Raw genomic sequence first — 24,436 nt, forward strand, 5'->3', positions numbered from 1 at the left:
ACCACGTTTGGTGTTAAAGAGAATTTTAAATCACTATGTGGATCCTTGTCCTCCAAAGGACTTCTGAACATGGTCATGATGAGCTTTCTTAGAAATAACAGAATCCTCAGTGTGGAAGCAGGCCATTTGGTTCAGAGACCACACAAACCCTCCAAAGAGCATCCCACACAGACCCCCTTCGCTATCATTGTACCCTGCATTTCCATGACTAATCCATCTAGTCTGCACACCCCTGGACAATTTAGCATGGCCAATCCACCTAACCTGCACATCTTTGGACTGTGGGAGTAAACCAGAACACCTGGAAGAAATCTATGCAGACATGGGGAGAACATGCGAATTTCACACAGACAGTTGCCCAAGGGTGGAATGAAACCCAGATCCTTGACACTCAAGGCAGCAGTGCTAAGCACTGAGCCACCATGCTGCCCCTAACAGTTAAAAGGATGCTCTCCAAACATTACAATTTTAACTATCAAAATGACAATTCTTGACAGGAGAATTGTACTTCAAACAGTACTGCTTTGTTCAAAACAATGCAACAACTACCACTATTTGATCAGTCAATATAGCAGAAATGCATACCATTATCAAAAATTTGCAAAGCCAAACTTGCAATATTTTTGTCTCCATTCTAACTAACAGAAAGGGGAAGATAGATTTAGTCAACCAGCTATCACTGTTCTGGTCCGATATATGTGTGGATCAATATCGATGCAAGCACAATACGAAGTAAAAATACTGTAGTATCTGTACAACTATATATGCATGTTACTAATGGTGGTTAAATTATGCTCTGGAAATCTACACCAATTTATTTATGTTTTGCTATTGCCAAACAAGTGTATTACAGCCAGTGTTAAAATATCTACAAAATGAGGTCTCAAACTCTCCAAATCTTTTGTGCAATTGCTTTTCATATCTCCTACTAGCCTTATACTACCATAATCTAGCATGATCCCCAAGCTCCTTATTTTCCCTTGGAAATCGAAAGTTTCAATTGCACACAGATCGCCACAGTGGTGTGGCCTACTAACAGCACCGAAGTAATATTTTGTATCAGAAAGGTTCCGTAAAGCTGCAGGAACATGTCAGAAAATGTTAATAATGAAGCACTATTACAATAACAGTCTGGCTTATTTTCAAGACTTCGTGTGCATCCTATAGCAAGAATGGAAAACACCCAAGATTTGAGCGTTCTAATAATTACACTCGATGGCCTCGTAATCCATGACACAGCATAATGAAGGTCCAAGATCCATCATTTTGACACCACACAGGAGAAATTCCCTCTCTTTTCAGATGGAGTGGTAGTGGAGGGCTGCTTTTCGGATTGGAGGTCTATCGTCAGCAGTGTTCCCCAGGGATCGGTTCTGGGTCCTGTTATTTGTCATTCATATAAAAGATTTGGATGAGGATATCGACGGCATGGTTAGTAAGTTTGTGGGCGATATCAAAATCGATGACATAGTAGACAATGAAGATGATTTTCCGAGATTACAAAGGGATCTTGATTATCGTGCTGTGGCAGCACGGTGGCTCAGTGATTAGCACTGCTGCCTCACAGCACCAGCGACCCAGGTTCGATTCCAGCCTTAGGCGACTGGCTATGTGGAGTTTGCACATTCTCCCAGTGTCTGCGTGGGTTTCCTCCAGGGGCTCTGGTTTCCTCCCACGGTCCAAAGATGTGCAAGTCAGGAGAAACCCAAAGTGTTAGGTGCATTAGTCAGAGGGAAATGGGTCTGGGTGGATTACTCTTCGAAGGGTCGATGTGGACTTGTTGGGCCGAAGGGCCTGTTTCCACACTCTGGGAAATCTAATCTAATCTAAATGGGTCAATGGACTAAAAGAATGACAAATGAAGATCAATCTGGATAAATGCAAGGTTTTAGATTTTGGTACAGCAAACGAGGGTAGAGCTGATACAATTAATGGCAGGGCCTTGTGTAGTGTTGTAGAACAGAGAGGGACCTGGGAGTTCAAGTACATAATTCTTTGAAGTTTGCATCACATTTGGACAGGGTGGTTAAAAGTCAGAAACAAAAACTGAAGTTGCTGGAAAAGCTCAGCAGGTCTGGCAGCATCTGTGTAAAGAAGTCAAAGTTAACATTTCGGGTCCCAGCGACACTTCCGCAAAACAGTAGAGGAAAGGTCACCAGACCAGAAACATTAACTTGGCTATTTCTTCATACATGCTGCCACACCTGCTGAGCTTTTCCAACTACTTCAGTTTTTGTTCCTGGTTTACAGCATTTGCAGTTCTTTCAGTTTTTATTTAGTTGAAAAGGCATTTGACACACTGGTCTTCATTGCTCAAACCTTTGAGTATAGAAATTGGGAAGCCACGCGGAGGGTGTACAGAACATTGGTGAGGTCTCTGTTGGAATATTGTGTTCAGTTAGAGTCATCTAATTATAAGGAGGATATTATTAACCTGGAGAGATTCAGAAGAGATTTACCAGAATGTTGCCAGGTAGGGAAGGTTTGAGTAATAAAGAAAGGCTAGAAAGGCTGGGACTTCTTTCACTGGAACATAGGAGATTGGAGAGGTATAGATAGAGTTAATGGTAGTTGTCTTTTCCCTATGATGGGGGATTTAAAGACTAGGGGGCACATTTTTAAGGTGAGGGGAGAGAGATTTTAAAAAGATAGGAGGAGCAAATATATTACACAGAGGGTGGTTTCTGTGTGCAATGAACTTCCTGAGGAAGTGGTAGATGGGGGTACAATTACAACGTTTAAATGACATTTGAATAATTACACGAATAGTAAGGTTTGGAGGGATATGGGACAGGAGCTGGCAGATGGAACTAGCTTAGTTTGGGATTATGTTCAGCATGAACTGGTTGCAATGAAGGGTCTGTTTTTGTGCTGTATAACTCTGGCTCTATAAAGACTGATGCAAAATATCTGTTTAACATCTCTGCCATTTCCTTGTTCCCATTAAAAAATAAATCTGACGAGACAGTTAGAGACCTGGGTTTACTTTGAGCACTAGCTTCCTTTTTATATATTTACAGAAGCTCTTTTGTCAGATAATTATATTACTAGGTAGCTTATTTCCTCAGCCATCATTAACTTTTTAGTCTTTCTTTGCTAGATTCTACATTTATCCTAGTCTTCAAAGCTATCACTGAGTTTTGCCTTTTTATATGCTTTTTCTTTCAACTTAATACTGTCCTTAACTTCCTTGGTTAGTCATGGTTGGTTTATCCTTCTCTTAGAATCTTTCCTCCTTACTGGAATATATTTTTGCTGAGAGTTATGAATTACCTCCTTAAAATGTCTGCCACTGCTTGCTTACTGTCATTTCTGCTAATCTATCCACCCAGTTCACTTTAGCTAACTCTCATTTCATAGTAATTCCCTTTAAATTAAACAGTTGTTTTTGGGGTCTATACATTTCAGAAAAGTATTTTGTGTAATTGCCGAGTCCAACCTTTCTGATGCTATTATTTGGTTTTGCTAAAATATTTTCTCTAAGCTCAAGGCTGATAAACAGAAAACTTTACCTGTCAAATTTTGCAGATGTTGTCTTCCAAAAAGATGTTCCTTTTTATTATGTAAAGAGCTAAAGTACTGATTACATGTTTTGCAATAGAGGCCATTGTCGTCTTCATCCTGCTCAACAAAAAGACCCAATTATTTTCCCCTGAATATACCACCAGCTTACAGGGTTGATGAATTTATTTTTTATATCATTAGTGTTTTAAAAAGGAGAATTTCAAATCTAGAAGAGAAATGGAAGCAACATACAAATTGCTGATATTTTTAATCAACATTTAAAAGAGGTCATATTAAGTGAAAATAGTTGTTCTATGCTTAGGGAATGTAAAAAATTCTCTTCTCATAATAAATGTTAATATCATTTTGTAAAAGTTGCTAAAATATCACAACACAGGTTTCCATGTTAGAGTGCAAGCAAATAAGATTTCTTTTAATAATAATTGAGAACACGATCAACACAATTATTAATGCTCCCTGCTATCATCCACAGTGTGCACAACTAAAAAGCAAGTCAATTAAGTCCAACTAATCTGTGATGTTCCAGGTACACGATAAGGCCATTTCAGCCCCTCAAGCCTACTCTACCATTCAATAGGTCGTAGCCAATTGAGATTGCTCCTATGCTTCCTCCTCTAAAGACTACACAAACATTTCCTCCCTTTTCTGAACTACGCTTATCAGATTGCCCTAATTTATTATAAATAATATTTCCTTGTCAACTGGTCATAATCCACAGCACAGACGAATGTTTTGGTATCATGCATTCAAATCCCACCAAGGCAGATGACGAGTCTAATGGCAAACCTGCAACTATTTTTAAATATCTGAAAACCCATCCAGTACACTAATGTCACATTCAGAAGAAAATCTGCCATACTTACCTGGTCTCGCTTATGTGACTCCATACCCACAATAACGTGACTGAATGCCTTCTGAAATGACACAGTAAGCTACTCAGTTTGATCAAACTGCTTTGGAGTCTAGAGCATTGAATTAATCCATTGGGGCACCTTACATCAATCCAAGTAACGGCAAACAGAGTCCTATTAACAACTGCAAAGTCTTTCTTGCCAACATTAGTGAACTTGGATCAAATTTGGAACAGCGGTCACACAGACTGATCAAGCAACAGTCGGATATTGTCTGCAACATACGATTCAACGAATATAGCTTAATGTGTAATTTCAGGGGGTATTCAGTCACATTGCTGTGGGTTTGGAGTCACATAAGCGAGATCAAGTGTAGCAGATTTCCTTCTGAATGTAGTATGCCCTGTATAACTAGAGGAGGGACCCAGAGACGACAGTCAATAGCATACAGTTGAGGTGGAGGTGACCAAGGAGTTCTCAAGATCAACTTCGGACACAATGAAATTTCGTGGCATTAGGTCAAACATAGGCAAGGAAACCTCCTACGTTATCAGTTACCCGTACTTGCTGCCCTCTGCCCGCCCGACAAGCTGATGACACAATACTCCTCCAGGCTGGAAATTACAGAGCAAATAGTGAGTGCGGCAAGGGAACAGAATGCACTGTCGGTGGGGACTTCAACGTTCATCACCAAAAGTGGATTAGCAACATCACTGTCAGTTGTTCAACTAACCGGATGTTGGCCTAAAAGGACACAGCTGCTGGACTGGATCTGCACCAGTGGTGAGGGAACAAGCCAGACAAATCTTGCCTTTTCCTCACCAATCACATGTACTAACATCATGACAGTATTGGTAGAAGTGACTAATGCACAGCCCTTGTGGATTTGAAATTCCACTTTCCAATACAGGATAGCCTCCATAGTGTTGTCTGGCACTAATAGTACTAAATGAGACAGACTTCAAACTGAGCATCCATGATATGCTGTGGGTCACCTGCATCAGAACTGTATTCAAGAACAAACCATAACCTTATGGCTGGGCATACTCCCGACACAATCAGTACCATCATGCCAGGAGATCAACCCTAGTATAATGAAGCGTGCAGTTATGCACACTAGGAACAGTACCAGATATACTTAAAAATGAGGTACCAAATTGGTGAAACCACAACAGAGAAATACTTGCATGCCAAATGGCAAAAGCACCATGGCATTAGACAAAGCCAAGTAATCCCACAAACACCAATTCAGATCAAAGCTCTGCATGTCTGCCACTTTCCATCGTGAATGGTGCTAGACAGTTGAACTACTAACAGAAAGTGAAGGCCCCACAAATGTCCCTATCACCAAGAATAGGGGAGCTCAGCGTATCTGTGCAAAAGACAAGGTCAAAACATTCGCATCCATCTTCAGCCAGAAGTGCGGAGTAAATTACCTTTCTCAGCCTCCTCTGGAGGTCTCCAGCATCAGCTGAGTCTGCAGTTTACTTTACTCCACTGAAATCAAGAAACATCAGAAGGAATTGGATACTGTAAAGGGCGTGGACCATGACAGCATTCTATCGATACTACTGAAGACTTGTGCTACAAAACTAACTGTGCACTGAGTCAAGCTGTTCAAGTACAGCTAATTGAGATTCCTCCTATGTTCCTCATCTAACTACTAGCACAACCATTTACTCCTGTTTCCAACCTACACTCCATACAGATTCCCATAAATGTTTCCCTATCAACTGGTAATAATCCACAGGCCGCAGGTGAATGTTTTGGCATCATGCATTTAAATACTGCCGTGGCACACAGCTAGTCTAGTGGCAACCCTGCAAACATTTTCAAATGCCTAAAAAGCATTTACCCAATGTGGAAAACTGCCCAGGGACATATGCTATCCACAAAAACAGGATAAGTCCATCTCAGTCAATTCCTACCACATCAGTCTATTTTAAAATGCAGCAACATGATGGAAGAGGTCGGCAGCAGTACTGTCAAGCAACATTTGCATAGGAATAACATGCTCAGTGACACTCAATTTGGGCTCTGCCAGGGCCACTCAGCTCCTGACCTCATTACAGCCTTGGTCAAACATGGACAGAAGAACTGAACTCCAGAGGTGAATGACTGCCAATGACATTAAGGACCCAAACAAAGCTGAAGTCAATGGGTATCAGGTGAAAACACTGCTGGCCAGTATCATATCTATCATGAAGGAAGATGGCTATGGTTGCTGAAGACCAATCATCTCAGTCCCAAGGTATCACTACCCAAGATTGCCTCAGTACAATATCCTGGCCCCAAGTGATCTTCAGCTACTTCAATGAACTTCTCTCTATCGTAAAGGTGAAAAATAGTGGATGTTTGCTTGTGTGGAAAACATTCAGCACCATTCATGGCTCCTCAGATACTGAAGCACCCTGTATCCATATGTAGCAAGACCCTGACAATATTTAGGCTTGGGCTTATAGGTAGCAAGTAGCATCCGTGCAACACAAGTACCAAACAATGACCATCTCCATCAAGAGAATCTAACCATCGCTCCTTGGCATTCAATAGCACAGCTATTTTGGAATCTCCAATATCCTCAGAAGTTGCAACGGAGCAGAAACTGAACTGAACCAACCATATAAATGCTGTGACTTCATAAGTCAGTCAAAGGCTAGAAATTCTGCAGTGAGTAACCCACCTCCCGTCTCCCCAGTACCTTTCCACCATCACAGAATAAGCCAGGATTGTTACAAAATATTCTCCATTTACCCAAATGGGTTAGTTCCAATAATACTTAAGAACACCATCCAGGACAAAACAGTCTCTCTTACTGGCCCCCCAACTACTACCTTCAACAATCACACCTTGAACATCAGTGGCAGCTATGGAAATGATCTGCAAAATGCAAAGCAGTTACTCACCAAAGCTGCTTACCGGGACATTTATGATCCAGACAGACAAGGACAACAGATGAGTGGCAACATGACCACCTGCACATTCCCCTCCAAGAAATGCACCTGGATTGTATTACTTTTCCTTTATTGTCGTTGGACCAAAATCCTTGAACTCCCTTCCCAACAGCACTGCAAGTGTCCCTACGCCCTAAACACTGCAGCAGCTCAAGAAGGCAGTTCACTATCACAAGGCACATTAACAATGGACAATAAATACTGGCCTTGTCAGAAACACCCACATTCCATTAACTAAAACAAAACAGTCATGATAATGAGCCTCAGTTTCACCACTCGAGTAAAGAAATTTCTTATGGATTCCCTGTTAGATATTTCAATGACTATTTTATATTCATGGCCTTTCACTCTGCTCTTCCCCAGAAGTATAACAGTTTGCTCGCTGAGCTGGGAGGTTCATTTTCAGACATTTCGTCACCATAACATCAGACTCCTGTGAAGCACTGGTATGTGACCTGCTTTCTATTTGTGTTCAGGGTTCCTTGCGTTGGTGATGTCATTTCCTGTAGTGATATCATTTCATGTTCTTTCTCACAGATGGTGGTAAACGGGGTCCAAGTACATTTGTTTGTTGAGAGTTCTGGTTGAAATGTCAAGCTTCTAGGAATTCTCATGCGTGTGTTTGGCTTATCCTAGGATGGATGTGTTGTCCCAGTCAAAGTGGTGTCCTTCCTCATCTGTACGTAAGAATATTAGTGAGAGTAAGTCATGTCGTCTTGTGGCTACTTGATGTTCATCTCTTCTGGTGTCTAGTTTTCAGAATGTTTGTCCAATGTGGTGTTTATTACAGTTCTTGCAAGTTATTTTGTAAATGACAACAGTTTTGCTTGTTGTCTGTATTTGGGTCTTTTAAGTTCATTAGTGTGTTTTAGTGTGTTGGTGGGTTTGCGGCCTACCACAATTCTAAGAGGCCTGAGTAGTCTAGCATTCATTTCCAAGAGGTCTTTGATGTAGGGGAGAGTAGCTAGGGTTTCTGGATTTTGTCTGCTTGCTTGGGTTTGTTGCTGAGAAATTGGCAGACTGTGTTCATTAGTTACCCATTCTTTTTGATTGCGCTGTCTAGGTGATTTTCCTCTGCTCTTTGTAGTTCCTCTGTGCTGCAGTGTGGGGTGGCTCATTGAAATAATGTTCTAATGCGGCTTTGTTTATGAGTGTTGGGATGATTGCTTCTGTAGTTCAGTATTTGGTCTGTATGTGTTGTTTTCCTGTAGACACTGGTTTAAAGTTCCCCACTGACTGTTCGCTCTACCGTGACATCTAGGAATGGCAGTTTGTTGTTGTTTTCCTCCTCTTTAGTGAATTTTATGCCAGTAAGGCATACTGTTGATGATCTTGAAGATTTCCTCTAATTTGTTTCGTTTAGTGATGACAAAGATGTCATCCATACAGCAGACCCAAAGTTTAGATTGGATGGTTGGCAGAGCGGTTTGTTCACATCTCTGCATTACTGCCTCAGCTAAGAACCCTGATGTCGGAGATCCCATGGGTGTTCCATTGGTTTGTCTGTAGGTTTGTTATTGAAAGTGAAGTAGGTGGTCAGGCATAGGTCCCCTAACTTGACAATGTTGTCCTTGCTGATGTTGGTGGTGGTTGGTGTATGTGTCTTTGATTCTTCTAATAACGTAGTCAGCGTTTCCTTGGCTAGTCAGCGTTTCCTTGATGTTGATGGATGTGAACAGAGTTGTTACGTCAAAGGAGACAATTATTTCATCCTCTTCTAGCTTGGCGTCTTTGATGGTGTTCAGGAATTCTTGGGTGGAGTAAATGGAGTAGTGTGAGGCTTCTACTAAGTGTTTTAGTCTTTGGTGTAGCTCCTTAGCTAATCTGTACACTGGTGTTCCAGGTAGCGATTCTATAGTTCTGAGGGCGGCTCTTGGTTTGTGAATTTTGGGTAATCCATAGAAGGATGGTGTGTTGGGTCCATCTGGTTTCATTTTTTGGAAGTCTGTCTTATTTAATTCTCCAGATTTCATCCATCCTAGGAAGAGGCAAACAGAGACATGCACGAGAAATCCTAGAAGCATGGCAATCCAACGAGAACTCTATCAACAAAAAAATCAACTTGGACCCCATTTACCACCATCTGCGAGAAAGAACAGGAAGTGACATCACCATTGGAAATGACAATCAATCAATCGAAGGAAACCTAAAGACACATTTTGAAAGCAGGTCACTAACACCAATGCTTCAACAGAAGCTCATTGATGATGTTACCTAGTATGGTGATGAAACATCTGAAAATGAACATTCCAGCTCAGAGAGCAAACTTACATCCAGAACTTCAACTTGAGTTACAAATCTTCTCAAAACTCGCTTATGTAACAGGGTGTCCACGACTTATATAATTTTGCAGGGGTCCACTGGGCCCTCTTCACGTTCTCTTTTCAAGGAGAAAGAGAAGCAGTCAGTGCACCCATTTCTGAAAAATATACTCTCAACTGGTGGACTGTGGTTATTCTAGTCATCTACAGGATCAAAACTAAATGCTTGAAAATAAAGCATTTTAAAAATAGTGTGTGAATCAGAATAAATCCCTCCATTCCTAAAGCTTTTGATCTGAGCCAGGTTTCTACATGGTGGAATTATTTCAAAGGAGCTGTTGTTTTACTTTTATATGTCATTAATAGGCTCGAGTTGTGAAATCTGTAACGGCCAGAAAGCAGCTCAAATCACATACCATTCTTTATCAGATATATGAATAGTGAAGCGTCAAAGAAATTGGTTAGGGGAAAGAAGAGATATTTAATTTTTTAAAATTAAGTCAAAATTTGCAAGTGTGTGAAACATTTTAAAACTCAAGTAATATTTGATTTACAGGAACATTTTACAATATCTCTAGAAGCATTTTTTTCTATTCAATCATGGATGTGGGTGTCACTAGCTAGGCCAGCATCTATTGCCCATCCCTAATTGCCCAGAGGGCAGTTAAGAGTCAACCATATTGCTGTGGGTCTGCAGTCACATGTAGGCCAGACAGGTAAAGTCAGCAGATTTCCTTCCCTAAAGGACATTAGTGAACCAGATGGGTTTCTTCCTGACAATCGGCAATGGTTTCACAGTTATCATTAAACTTTTACTTCCATATTATTATTACGTGCAAATTCCACCATCTGCAAGGCTTCACCCCCAGGTCCTCAGAACATTACCTAGGTTTCTGGATTAACAGTCTAGCAATAAGTTCACTGGGCCATCGTCTACCTTTTATTATTGCATCTAAAGCACAAGTAAATGACAGCTGGAGGTGTTTGCAAACTCAGGATTGCATATCTTCTAAGTGTGGAAGTCTCTCACATTAATGAAGGAATTTAGGATACAATTAACAATGAGTCATTTTTATTTGAAATGAATGTAAACAGGATAATTATCTATCGATGCTATGTATCAAACTTAGCTTGGAATCAGAAGCTCTGGATTCAAACCCCACCTCAGAAACCTGAGCTCATAATCCAGGCTGACACTTCAGTACAATACTGAGGGCATGTTGCCTGTTGAGGTGCTGGTTTTTTCTGATGAAATATTAAACCACGGCACCAGTTAATCATTCAGAGAGAAATAAAAAGATCCCACACACAAGAAAAAGGATAGCAGTTCACGCAGTGTTCGGGTTAAAATAAATTCTTTAACCAACACTCTAAAAAATATTACCTGGATATTACTTTTAATGCTGCATGTGGGACTTCATTACCTATAAATTGGTTTAATTACCCTCCAATACAACTACAACATTTCAAAGTGCATTCAATTGCTGTCACAGTACCTTGAATATGAGTAGTGCTATACTAATAATTTAGATTATTTTACCAAATAAACAATTTTCACTGCCTTTCCCTTGCTTAAAATAAATTACTATTTGTTACGTGCGATGTTTAATGAAATAAAAAAAGTTTACTTACACCAATTTCTGACAATCCAACCATTTCACTTTCAAATTCAGTATCCAGAGACTCCACACCTAAGTGGAACAAATGATGGCATTCACTGTAACTTTAAATCTGAACAGTTTTATGCCTCACCAGCAGTTTGATGCCTGGCAATAGATGTCCTCTTTGGCAAATAAACACTGCAATCTCTAATACTGATGAATTGAATATTAGTTCAAGATTATGGGGTTTATATGCTTTGCTCGACATCAAGTTGTTGCTTCTTCTCAATCTCGAGCTAACTTCAAAATGAAACATCCCCATGATCACCAAAATGTCAGAAATATCCAAAATTATAAAAATCTTATCAGGTTTAAATATGGCAAAAGATGGTATAGAATGCTATTAAGTAATAAAGTTACAATTACAACATAGTAACATCTGCACACACAAGTACAAATGTTCAACAATTTTCAAAGGTATTGTGCTTCTGAAGGCTTAAACTGATTTACACCTTCCAATTTTTCCTGACCAAAAACTGAGTAATCTTTCAATGGCCTGAGACCATCTTTACCAGCAATAATATTGATCTGCCTTAAAACAACATAGTTGCATCTTAATAGTTCAATATATTCAACATTATAAACATTCTGTTATAGGTTGTAAAACAGTGTCTACAGACTTAACATGAGCAATGTCATAGGACTGCTGGCATTATATATCAGTAGTGTGTAGTTTCTCAATTATTCAGCTGATTAAATCTGGAAACGTACATATAATTTTTTAAGTGATTAGCTCCAACCCTCTGAGCCAAATCTTGAAGATCTATGACCCCTCAAGAGGGACCTCTTGGTTCGAGATCGGTCAAAAGAATCAACAAATGCAGTCTGTTCAAAAAGAGTCATTAGTTTATTGAATTAAAGGTACCTTGACGCAATTCTATCCAGCAACACAGATTGAAGCTTCTGTGCTCCGTGGTGAAGTTGTGCAATTACATTTGAAAATTACACATTTTTTTTTTAAGAAATAGTACAGCCTTAATTACAAGAAAGACCAATCACATAATAAGGTGACATGATTTACAGCAAGTTAACCCAATGATATTCCCTGGGAAAGGGTTCTTCATTACAAGAAAAGTCCAAATCAACTGTAATATGGTGACATGATTGAAGACAGGCTAATCCAATGGTATTCTTTGGAAAAGATATCTCATTTACGTAAATTGTCATGCCATGTATCAGTTCAAAGTTAGTTCAAATGGTCAATTAATGTGTCAGTATTCATTTTATGAAAACTCTATTGTCCTCTTATCTTTGAATTTCAGCTTAATTCTGCAAATCAGCAGTACAGGTTCACAGGCCATTTTATAGTAGTCTTTTAAATTGAGAAATTATTTTGTGGTAAATAAAAGTCTACATATACTTGTTGTCTAAATTCAAATTTTAGATCCTCAATCTCACATCCACCATGGTGTTCTAGCAAGTGAGTTGAAATGCTGCAGATGGAATTAACTACATGGATGCATCTTTTCTATTAAGTAAATGCATGTAGCACTAAAGTAAGGCCCTAAAAACAGGTATTGTTCAAACAATTATCAGTATAATACTCAAAACCCTCTCATCATCCTCTATAACACACATACAAACCAATGGAGTAAGTTTACAACTTTTCACTTTAACAACGCTCCCAATGCAACATTCCTTCAACACTTCCCTGGAATGGAACCCATAAACATCTAACAGGCAAAGCACGATTGCTGGCAACTAAGCCTACAAACAGCAGCAAATACATGAATGCTCGAGTACTGACCCATATCAGCACGTATCAAATTTGCTCTTCTTTCCATGAATTTTCATGCAAAAATTGAGAACTAAAAAGTTGTCTGACACAAGTAAAATTTGCATAATTATGAAACATAGATGTGTTATCATGGACATGTGGATGAAGATACTGTGGTACATTGCCTCCCCCAGAGTTAATCAATCTCAGTATTATACTGGATTTCATCACCACAAATCATGTACAATGCTGCAAACAGTAGAGTTCTTTCTTCAGTTTTTTGGCATGGTGTCCATCCAAAATTTGCCTTTTTTTAAAATTTCAGATGCTGATTGATTTGTTGATGAACAGAATTTTTAACAATTGCATTTTGCTTTTTATCTCCAATATGGATCTATATAATTGGCAAAATATTTTGTTTGAGAATAAAATTGATTGTTCCTTTCATAACAAAATTGATATTTTCCTATAAGTCAGTTATAAAAAAATGCAAAATTAAAGTAACAAAATAAAAAGGCAAATGAGCTAGACTCTTACCACATAGGTTTTTTACTTTGTTCATTGCTCTTCTTTTCAGGAAAGCTTGATATGCCTCTGAATTTTGGTATGCTTTCAGCTCCTCAATATATCGTTGCTTGTCTTTTTCTGCTTCATCAATATACTTCTGTACGTATAAAGGAAGGAATGCTTAGTGGAATCCAAATCTATGATGTGTCACCAGTTTCCATGAGAAATATTATTGCCATGGACTGACATCAAATCATACCAAATGCATACTTCCAACATGTAGATGACAGTATTATAGTATTGCTGAGAATACATTTTGTCTAAGCTTTTGTCTTGCACTCTGATGGTACTAGATTTGTTGTGCGCTGTTTCACTTGCGGAGAGGCTTGTTGCCACAATGAGACTGGAATGTCTGCTTCTGAACAGTGTTTTTTTTTTAAAACATTACACAAAAGAGCACGAGTGAGGAGTCAGGCTCACAGACCTCGGGTTTGTATTTTACTTTCAGTTGGAGTGTCGAGTTGACTGTTGAAGCTGATATAGATAGCTATCTCTGTGCTGCAGTAAAAAGCTAGAGTTCTCTCTGCTGCTGCCAGATTGTTTCTTTCAGTGTTCCTTTCTCCTGGACTAGGAAGGAGATAACACATTAGGAATTTGTAAATTTGCGTTTGCTAAGGGTTTATGGGATGCTGCAATATTATAATATTTGACGATTTGTACTGAATATATTATTTCATTAAGTATTTCAATAGAGTTAAAATAATGCTAATTCTTTTTAGTTTGTATTCTTCCAACAGTTAACATAAAGTGTGCTTTGCCTGAAGCCTAGAGGTGGACCAATCAAATCATATCTGAAACACAGCACCATCCAAGTGCCTTGAAATAAAATAAAAAGTTAGAGCCTAAGCTATCTCCTTAACATATTTTGGGGAGGTTTAGTTTGGTCCATAACATCGGGACAATTTGCAAGAATACCAATATGATTGGAAACCAACACTTACAGCTGTATGAAAGGAGCAAGTGGACTGTGATTGGTAGTTGTTACCATGGAGAATATATCAGTTAGTGATCATCAACAATTAACTATCAAGCTCGTTTAAAATGTTAAAATCAGGCAAGTTGACTGATTGGTTAAGACTTTGACTTGAGAACTGAACCAGCAAATAGCTACCATTATTTTGTTGAGCTGAAAAAGACATTTTGCGCACGTCTTTTCAGTGTACAACAGGGGCCTGCATATTTGGCTGATTGCAACATACTAACCATACTTAACCAACCTCCTCTTAAACAACAGTACTCAACATTAGATGGGATTCTATGATTGGACTTGTGCTGGATAATCTAGTATGAGACGAATTACACTAACGATACATTTATGATCAGTCAGGTGTGCAGTGCAACTCACCTGCGTGTACCAGAAGCTATACACTGCCACATGCAAGGTCACTGCCAAAATAGAGCATATCAATGTTGCCCTGTGGTTTGCTACAGTAGATAACTGCTCACTGTACAACTCACCAACTTATGAACAAACCTAAGGCCACCACGAGCAGCTCTGAAAAGATCTTAATCTACCTCACATAACCCTGGCAGGATAAAGTGAGCGACAGTTGAAGTTATTTTTTCCATGCTGCTTCTTTGCAGCAGCAACACAAGTGATATTCACCATAACAGATACTACCATTAAGCCAACAAAACATTCTGTCCAGCACATAAATGAGTAATGTGGTACATGAACTTTAATATTGATGGGATGCCAAGTAATATGCACCAACAACTGGTGGATCATATTAAATAGGTCACTTTGCCCATTTGCAACAAATGTGTGTAGGCTGTACCCAACCAGCCCTTGATTGTAAAAATTTCTTTTTTTTAAATTCGATTGCCTCGAATAGCCAGGCTTAATACCCTGCCTTAACTTGAGCCAGGATGAGTAACTCACAATCAGGCCACAATCAAAGATTGGGGACAATATTTCATCGTCACTAACACTCAACACTGGAGCCCTGCAGGGGTGCATACTCAGCCCCCTACTTACTCACTGTATATCGATGACTGCGTCACCAAATACCAGACTAATGCCATTTACAAGTTCGCTGATGACACTACCCTAGTCAGTTGAATCTCAGATGGTGAAGAAACAGACTAACAGGAGGTGGAAGACCTGGAAAAATGGAGCACCAAGAACAACGTAGCTCTCAATGCCGGCAAAACCAAGTAACTCATTATTGACTTTTTGTGGGATGTTATTCATGCCCACCTACACATTAACAGCACAGATGGAACGGGTGGAGAGTGATCCTGGGAGTGATCAACAACAAGCCTTCTTGGACTCTTCATGTGGACGCACTGGTTACAAACGCCCAACATCACTACTTCCTCAGACATCTGAGGAAATTTGGCAAGACGGCGAATACCCTTGCTAACATTTATAGGTGAGTCATTAAGAGCATTCAATCTGGATGTATCACTACCTGGTATGGTAACTATACCATTCAAGATCAGAGATGGTTACAGAGACTGGCGAACTCGGCCCAGACTATCACAAAGGCCAACCTCCCGTCTGTAGAATCCATCTACCAGGCCCGCTGTCAAGGAAAGGCAGCCAGCATTCTCAAAGATCCATCCCACCTTGGCAATGCTTTTCTATAACCTCTACCATCAGGGAGAAGGTACAAAAGCCTGAACATACGCACCGGATGGTTTCAAAACAGTTTCTACCCTCCTGTTGCTCAGATACTGAATGGACTCAAATTCTTAGCATTCACCTGTGCCTGTGTTTTGGTTTTTGCTGCTGTTTACCTACTATTTACATATCTGTGCTATTTAAATATGTGATCTGCCTGCATTGCTCTCAAGTTAAAGCTTTTCACTGTGCCTCGATAGACGTGACAATAAATTCCATTCAATTCAATTAATTCCGATGAGATTAGATGGGACCATCTTTTAATTTCTCTTGGGAACCTAGGAAATCATTGTTACTGGTGAATACACAGGTAAATAGGATGCATCCAAAAAAAGGCCAAGCATGCAAAACTGGAGCTTTTGATTTCCAACCAGGTGTAAGTTAAATTCATTATACTATAGTCCTTATGAGAAGACAATTACTTATGTTGACTTTCTAAGCAGCAGATACCAACAAATCATGGATCCGTCTATTAAACAGTGACATCTAGTATCAGGTTGTCAATCCTACAGACCAAGGGCTGCATGTATTATCAACATCACCCTCGCCTCACCCTGGATACAGGATTGGCACTATGATCCTCTAAACCCTTAGTCTCATTTGCACATAGGTTTATTTGTTAGTTATTCCTGCTTGAATTGTATGCCCCTGGAAAAGGTTTTGTTTTTAAATGCCATTGTTCAATAACAGATAAATCCCAAATCTGAATCCAAGGATCAGTTAGCATCAATTAATTGAAACACAAATATAAACTTCATATTTAACACTTAAGCTCATAGAAAACCTCAATGTGAACCCTGAAGGCAAAGTTCTGAATATACCCTCTTCTTCCTTCTCTGATCCTCTTCATTTTTTTTTGTATGGGATGCAGGAGAGCTATAATAAGAGTTAACATGGCGGGAAAAATAAACATGAAGTCTTACTCCAAAACCAAACAGACAGGAAGAAAGCCGTAGCCACTTTAAAGATAGACATTTCTCACCTGTTTGCCTTCCTGAGACAGTTGTGACCACTGAGTGCCCAGCAGTTTTGTAATCTCTGTAAAAGGGAGATCTGGATGTTCAATTTTCAGCTTGGCTCTCTGTTCATTCAGGAATAACACATACCTGTCAGGCAGTTACAAGGGATTAAAAGGAACAAATTTTGAAAGGCAGTGTTACCAGGCATATCAATTTAAAAAATAAATAAGTGAGACTACACAAAGAATAAGTCTAGCCATATTTTAACTGGGTAATTAGAAAAGTATTGCAACAGAAGACAATGTGACTTGATTCTATAATTAATGATGTCCAAAAATAAGAATACAAATGACCCAAATTTACCACAAGCATTTCATAAAACATGTTTGTGATACACGTACTGTATAAGCACTATTACTAAATATCTGGTTATTGATAAACTATAGTTTTATTTATACAATCATAAAATTTAGCTACGCAAAAACAAAAGAGGTTGAGCTACCTATAACGTAGCTTATTGCTCATAAATATAAATTAAGCATTTTTGGTGACTTACCCAACGTAGTTTTAAACCTCACCATAAGCTTGGACATTATCCTTTTGCCACATCCTGTGCAGTTAACTTGCTAATTTTAGTGTTTATGCATTCCTGCAATTTTGGTGGAGCTCTTTGGTATTAGACAGGTGGCCAAAAGCCTTCATTCTAATTTCTTTGCTTTTCTGACTGCAAATTCTGATTTTTGCTTAGGTATTTTATTCTGACTTGAAATAGTGCTAACACACTGTGGCAATCTAATCATCATACCATCAAGGTTCATTTATAAATCTGACAGAAACATTATTACAAGGGATGTGATGTTTCTGTCAGAGCAAAGTAGATGACATAATGCTGGAATGATCAAATGAGCAAACATCAATACAAGTGCTTAACGTCGACTGGGCATTCAAAATTAAGTCCTTCAAACATGACATGAAACCACTTTCTTACCCTGTAGTAGGAGCCCGGGGTGCAGTAAAATCTTTTTGAGGTTTCCTTTTCTTGCCTTTTGGCCAACCACCTTTTCTCTTCTGAATTTAAAAAAAAGAGAGGTTTATGGATGTCTCCGTTGGCGTGAATACAACCCAATACATGAAGCAATTACTGACAAAAACATACACTTGCTTTTTTTAAATTTGAAACTTCAGGTTAGCCTTGTTGTTATAAACAGCCCAACAGTAGGCATTTTTAAAATATTAATTTGCAGAATGTAAATTCTGCTGACAAAGCCGTAATTTATTGTCCTTGACAAGACCATGGTGAGCAACCCTTTTGACAACTGATTGTTTTCTGAAAAGGCTTGGCAAGCCAGTGAAGAGTCAATCACAGCGCTCTGGGTCCAGTGTCAAATGCAGGCCAAACTAGGTAAGCACAGCAGATATCCTTCCCTAAAGGATACCAGTGAAGCAGATAGATTTTAAGATAATCCATGAGTGACATGGTCAACATTATTGATACAAGCTTTTCATTCCAGATTGTTTAATAAATTGAATTTAAGTTCCTGTTCTTCCAAGGTGGAATTAAACAAATGCCCTATATCATAATCTGGATCTCTGAACCCTGTAACATTTCAATATACTGTACTACTATTTCCATCCAGTGAGAAATCACTCAAAGCATGCACAGTGAAGCTTAAGATCAAATAAAATCCAAACTTGGTATCATCTACTTATCAGTCCCTGATTTACCTCAAGTTCTGTACACTTTTCTTGATGGCACTTGGTATCATTGGTTTGACTCAAAACCTTTTTTCCCCTTCAGAAGTAATACTATCGACATACACATGCCAAGACATTGCTAAAAGGCAAGAAGTTGAAATGCTCATCATGCACTCATCAGAACTAAAACAGATTTGAAACAAGGAATACCATTTTATACAGGATGAGAACAGGGTGCTGATAGATTGGAATGGAAATACAGCAAAACAATTAACTGTTAAATCTTAATTCTCAGACCAGAGATGTAGATTCCAATTGGTCAGAGTGTTGACTCTTAAAGGTGCAACCTATGTGCAATTCCTTTTGCCTTCATAAAACAGGATCCTGTGTATTTAGATATCTAGCTTCTAATGTTCTGTACTACCAGACAATTGTGCACATGCACATGAAACAGTCCATCTTCAAATGCAGCAGGACTTGGACCATATCTAGGTTTGGGCTAACAAGTGGCAGATCATATATATATACCACACAAATGCCAGGCAATTTTATTCAAGAGATAATCCAACCATCATCTTTTGACATTTAATGGCAATACATGACTGAAACCTTCACTATCAACATAAAGTTGCCACTTATCAGAAGCTGAACCCACAAATATAGCGGTTACAAGAACATATCAGGGTAAGAATCTTGCAGTGTTTAACTCAGCTTCTGATTCAAAAAAGTCTATCCACAAATCAGCAGTATGGTGGAATACACCATCCAGGAGAAAGTTGTCCATTTGTGTGGCACGACATCCACAAACATTCACTCTCTCCATTACTAATGCTCAATAGCAGCAATATGCACCATCCACCAGATACACATTGCACTGTATAAATTCACAAAAGGTTACTTATGAAACCCAAAATCGCTCCCATCTAGAAGAACAGGGCAGATGTACATGATAGCACCGCCACCTGCAAGCTCCTCTCAAAACCACTCAAAATTCTGACAAGGAAATGCGTCACCATTTCTTCACCATCACTGGATCAAAATCCTGGCATTCACTCCCTGAATGGCATTTTGGGTCTACCGAAACCTAATGTACTGTTGTGGTTAAAGGCGGCAGCTCACCACCATCTTCTCAGGACAAGGAATGGACAATAAGTGTTGGCCTAGCCAGCAATGCCCATATTGCAATAAATTAATTTTTAAAAAACACCCTGGGCTAAAAACACTTGTTTCAGCAAGAAGTGACCATACTTGTTTAGACAGGAAAAACCCCTTAAACACAGAACATGCTACTACATAGCAGCCCTAAAATCCACAACAAGATACAAGGGCAAATATTAAAGTTCAGAACCCATTTCTGAATAACTGGGCATTTCTAAAGTAACTCTGTCAATCACTTCTTTCTACCACCTTAAGCAAGGAGTGACACTGAAGCTACTTATGAAAATCAACAGACCTCAAGTTCAAATTAGTACCCAAAATCTCTATCATATTTTTAGTAAATTCCATCTTCTACTTTTAGAACTAACCCTAAATTGTTAAATACCTGATGTGCTGGTATATAGGTCAGAGTAACAATGACGGTATCACCAAAGTTGAAATGTTATTGCTCTGTTATTAGCATTACAATTTCATTAGATATCAAACACTTCTGTCTCAAATTGCAATATTATCAGTTTTCAATTGAGCAAACCATTCTCTGACATAAAATAAATCTCCTTAATTTAGGCTGTGTTATTACTACTGTTTGAGCAACTTTTCTTTGATATTTAGCTCAACTCAGAGTGCAGTATACAAATAAGAAATTGATTTGTTTCCCTTAATCTTCCTCGAATGATATCACAAAACAAATGTTATCTGCATCTCAGAACAGATCAGAAGCAAAGCTGAACTCCTCTGTACCTGCAAACACAGGTTGACATCAACCACAGACCAATGTGCCTTTTACACTGACTTTTTTTCCCAACCAAATCCACATTTTCAGTTACGGTTGAAAAGTATAAGTTGATATTTTGGACACAAGTTTTTTCAAACACATTTCAGTTAAAATATCAATAAATAGAAAATAACTTTCAATTCCACTTACAAGAAACAATTCAATGCATCAGTCATTTGCTGTGAAAATAGCAGATAAATTATTACATCATATATACCAAGTGTATTGATATAACAAAAACAATGGGAGTAATCAACAACTTGCAATTTTTTCACCTTGAAAATGCAAAAAACATCTCATTGTCTTTCACTACAGTAAATCAGACAGTAAGATTGTTTTGTCAAATGTTCTCTGGGTTTCAGGTAGATGCAGGAAGGTGAATTAATTCCACCTAAATTCCCATGATTAGATCAATATAACAATAAAGGCTTTGCATCCATACTGACTTTTGGTCAAAATTTAAGATTGGCAGGAGAAGTTTCACCACTAAGGGGAACCAAACATCGGCAGATTTTCATCCATGCTGGTCATAAGCTTTTAAATTTCAAATATTAGGCGATTACTTAAAATTTAACAATAGTGAGATATTGTTCTCTGCATATTACGGAAAACACTCACGTGAACACTAATTATGAACTGATGCTTGACACTATTGTACTAGCCCTGTTAAGGATAAAAGTTGTAAGACATCCACCATAGCAAACAACTGATTTGTGGGATTGTTTTCTTCCTTGCAAATGAATTGCATTTTATATTGCATTCTTGTATTTGTGGAATTTGAAGTGAAACCTATTAACTTGAGCTGACCTTTAAACAATATACCCATGACTGATTTATTCAATCCATGTACAGAGATCAAAGGTTAATAACAAATCAGACCTTGACATAGGGATGACTGATTCCAATTAAACCCGGTCTTCAGAAATTGGCCAGTGTTGAACGCCCCTATCAAGAAATAGAGAGCATGTTCTGATGGAAGGTCACAGACCTGAAACGGTGTCTCTGTTTCTCTCTCCACAGGCGCTGCCAGAGTGAGCTGCTGAGCATTTCCACCATTTTCTGTTTTTAGTTCAAATTTCCAGCATCCGCGGTATTTTGCTTTTGAGTTGCTGTAGAAAGCACGTGTATTTGTGGTATCAATTGAGGCAAAGATCGGGAAAATAAGATCAATTTCCCAGCTGAAAACAACTCAGTTATATTACAGGGCAGCTTCCCTATTACAAGGGAAAATAAAGTATGCAGCAGTAATGCCTTTCTTCTTAGCAGCAATTGCACTTTCACAGCTAAATTTAGTGGTCATGATACTGGCTCCATTCACCAGCCATAAAGCCACTGTGACTATTTCCATGCACCCCAATGTGATTAAATCCCTTTCTGACAGTCTGTTGCCTCTGTCTGGCATCTCGGATTGAGGATACTGCCTCTAACAGCAGCCGGCTAATTAAATAACCAATAGGTCTGTACTCCAAGAACTTCACCAGGAGCAGCAGACACTGCAACTTCTCAGGACCAGAAGCAGCACTGAAAGCCCAGAGTAAAGATAAGCAGTGTGGATTTGCTGGGTTGAAGGGGATAGGAGTGTAGCCATAGTACAAAGCAAAACAAAAGGATTTGAAAAGGGATACCTCTCTGAGGCACAAGTTGATTAATAAAACAGAGCAGCAATAAAATGGTGTATGAAAACTTGCCCAGTTGCATGAATGTTTAGTTATTGCTGCAAACTGAACAACATTAATGCGCATAAGTGTCAATGTAGGGATTAACAATAGTACTGTCACTCGAGTCAGAAGCCTTCAGTTTAAGCCTTATTAAACAAAGCTTGAGCAAACACTTCAGTGTGGTATAGATGGTGCAAGGTGGCACTGAAGCTATCAATCTTCAGGTGATATTCTAAACCACAGCCAAAAGCTGCCCCTCTCAGCAGAACCAGATTGTTATTTGGAGGGGAGCAGAGGAGCTCTCGATGTCTTGGCAAACATTTACTCCTCAAAGAATATCACTAGCAACAAATTACCTGTTGTGTACAAACGGGCAATAGTATTTCATATATTATTATAGTGACTACGCTTCAAAAGAACTTAACTGGCTGTCAAGCACTTTTGGACTTATGATAGGCACTGTACAAATATAATGTTTCATTGTGGCGGGAACTTCAAATTTAGACTACTTGGAATACACCGAATATCTAACATGTATCATGATAGTGACCAATATAATTTTAGTTATCTCAAGTAAACAGCTACAGTGATACAATGTGGTATATTCTCAACAGAAGAAATTTCAAGCTAGAAATCAAAATTGCCACAAGGTGGCACAAGAGATCGGTTCTACAACAGAGAAATCTGTTGGATTAACCCTGAGGCTACAAAAACAATTTCAAATCAGCAAAAAAAAGTATAAAATACTTTTCTATGTATCCACGAATCAATGAAAGAAAATAGACCTATACGATCCCATCTAACCCTTTAACAGATATCAAAATACTCACATTTTCCCTGTCATCTGAATATGACCCAGCATGTAGAAAGCATGCTACACCAAACATTGACTCTTCCATTGTCCTTAATATGTCACTCCCTTTATAAAAGCAGGATTATGATTTTAAACAGTGACTTGATACACTAATTGGAAGCAAGATTTGGCTGTGAGTTATGTCCATCACTTAATTTAATTCAATTTTTGTATTTCCTGCCAATAAGCAGGAAGCAAATTGTAAATTTAGTTGTGTAGGAATGTCAAAAGTTGGAACCACAGTGACTCATGTATTTGGTTTACCAAGGTAACAATGCAACTTGCAAAGAGTTGCAACACAATCAATAGCTTAAATTAAGAAAAATGTTAACCAAGTATAAACCTTTTATAAACATTGTAAAATTAACAAAAGAATTGCTAACATTTCCCTTCCAGCCCAAATATAATTTCACAATTTCATAATAACAAACACAATTACCACCATTTATTCACTGCCAAAGCCTGCAAACATTGCATCAATAGACTGGAATTTGAATTTAGGAGAACTCATTGGTCCAGTATTCAATTTCCATTTCAATTACAAGTGCTACTCAAATTCAAATGCAGGTTAACAAATTCAAAAATATCCTTATGATCATTTGTTAAAAAGCAAAGAAAAACCAAAACAGAAATAGGTTTCCAATCAATTTATATTCACATTAAATTAATTGTGTCAGTACAAAACATGATGATCAGGACGTGCAATTCTTGAAAATTAAAATAATGATCAAGCCATCATTTCTCAGCATCTTGACTCTCATTTATTCCTGGTATAAAAACATTCTCGAACTAAGCCAAATTCTCAATGTTTTTGGTGTTTTGTGCATTCATCAGTTCACTACCAGGTTTCACAGAATGCAGGATTTATTTTTGTTAACGATACTTGTCCATTTGTTCAGTCTCACAAAGTACTGATTAAATGGAACACTGAAAAAGTATGAACAACTGCTAATTGACCCCACTAATACCAACCCTCGTTAGTTGTTCAGACGTTTGGTTGAAGGGTGCTATTTCCGAGCAAACCAGTTTTACAGGTTTTGGGATACAAACAGAGCAAGAGAGAAAAAAACACCCCATTATTTAAACTAATAGGTTTGCAAGTCAAGCTTGCCCTAAAATAATTAATTCAAGATTAAAAATACTTTATTATTTATTTGCACAACTGTAAAACTCAAAAGT

The 24,436-nt window shown here is 38.5% G+C and overlaps 1 protein-coding gene across 3 annotated transcripts in view; it reads right to left on the bottom strand.

The window, feature by feature from the left end:
• The window catches only part of LOC122539413 (uncharacterized), a 63,877-nt gene that overhangs the window by 18,134 nt on the left and 21,307 nt on the right, over window positions 1–24,436 (bottom strand). For all 3 annotated transcript variants that reach the window (XR_015753321.1, XM_087980027.1, XM_087980026.1), the window contains exons 4-8: window positions 18,107–18,186; window positions 17,142–17,265; window positions 13,504–13,630; window positions 11,221–11,279; window positions 3,513–3,621 (exon numbers count right to left, since the gene is read on the bottom strand). Coding sequence is in view for 2 of the 3 variants with exons in the window: in XM_087980027.1 (XP_087836153.1) it covers window positions 3,513–3,621; window positions 11,221–11,279; window positions 13,504–13,630; window positions 17,142–17,265; window positions 18,107–18,186 (499 nt within the window). In the remaining variant the exon portion in view is untranslated. The remainder of the gene's footprint in view (window positions 1–3,512; window positions 3,622–11,220; window positions 11,280–13,503; window positions 13,631–17,141; window positions 17,266–18,106; window positions 18,187–24,436) is intronic.

Source organism: Chiloscyllium plagiosum, unplaced genomic scaffold (assembly GCF_037043375.1).
Source record: "Chiloscyllium plagiosum isolate Xiang-an unplaced genomic scaffold, Cpla_swu_hap1 HiC_scaffold_36, whole genome shotgun sequence".
Classification (NCBI taxonomy): domain Eukaryota; kingdom Metazoa; phylum Chordata; class Chondrichthyes; order Orectolobiformes; family Hemiscylliidae; genus Chiloscyllium; species Chiloscyllium plagiosum.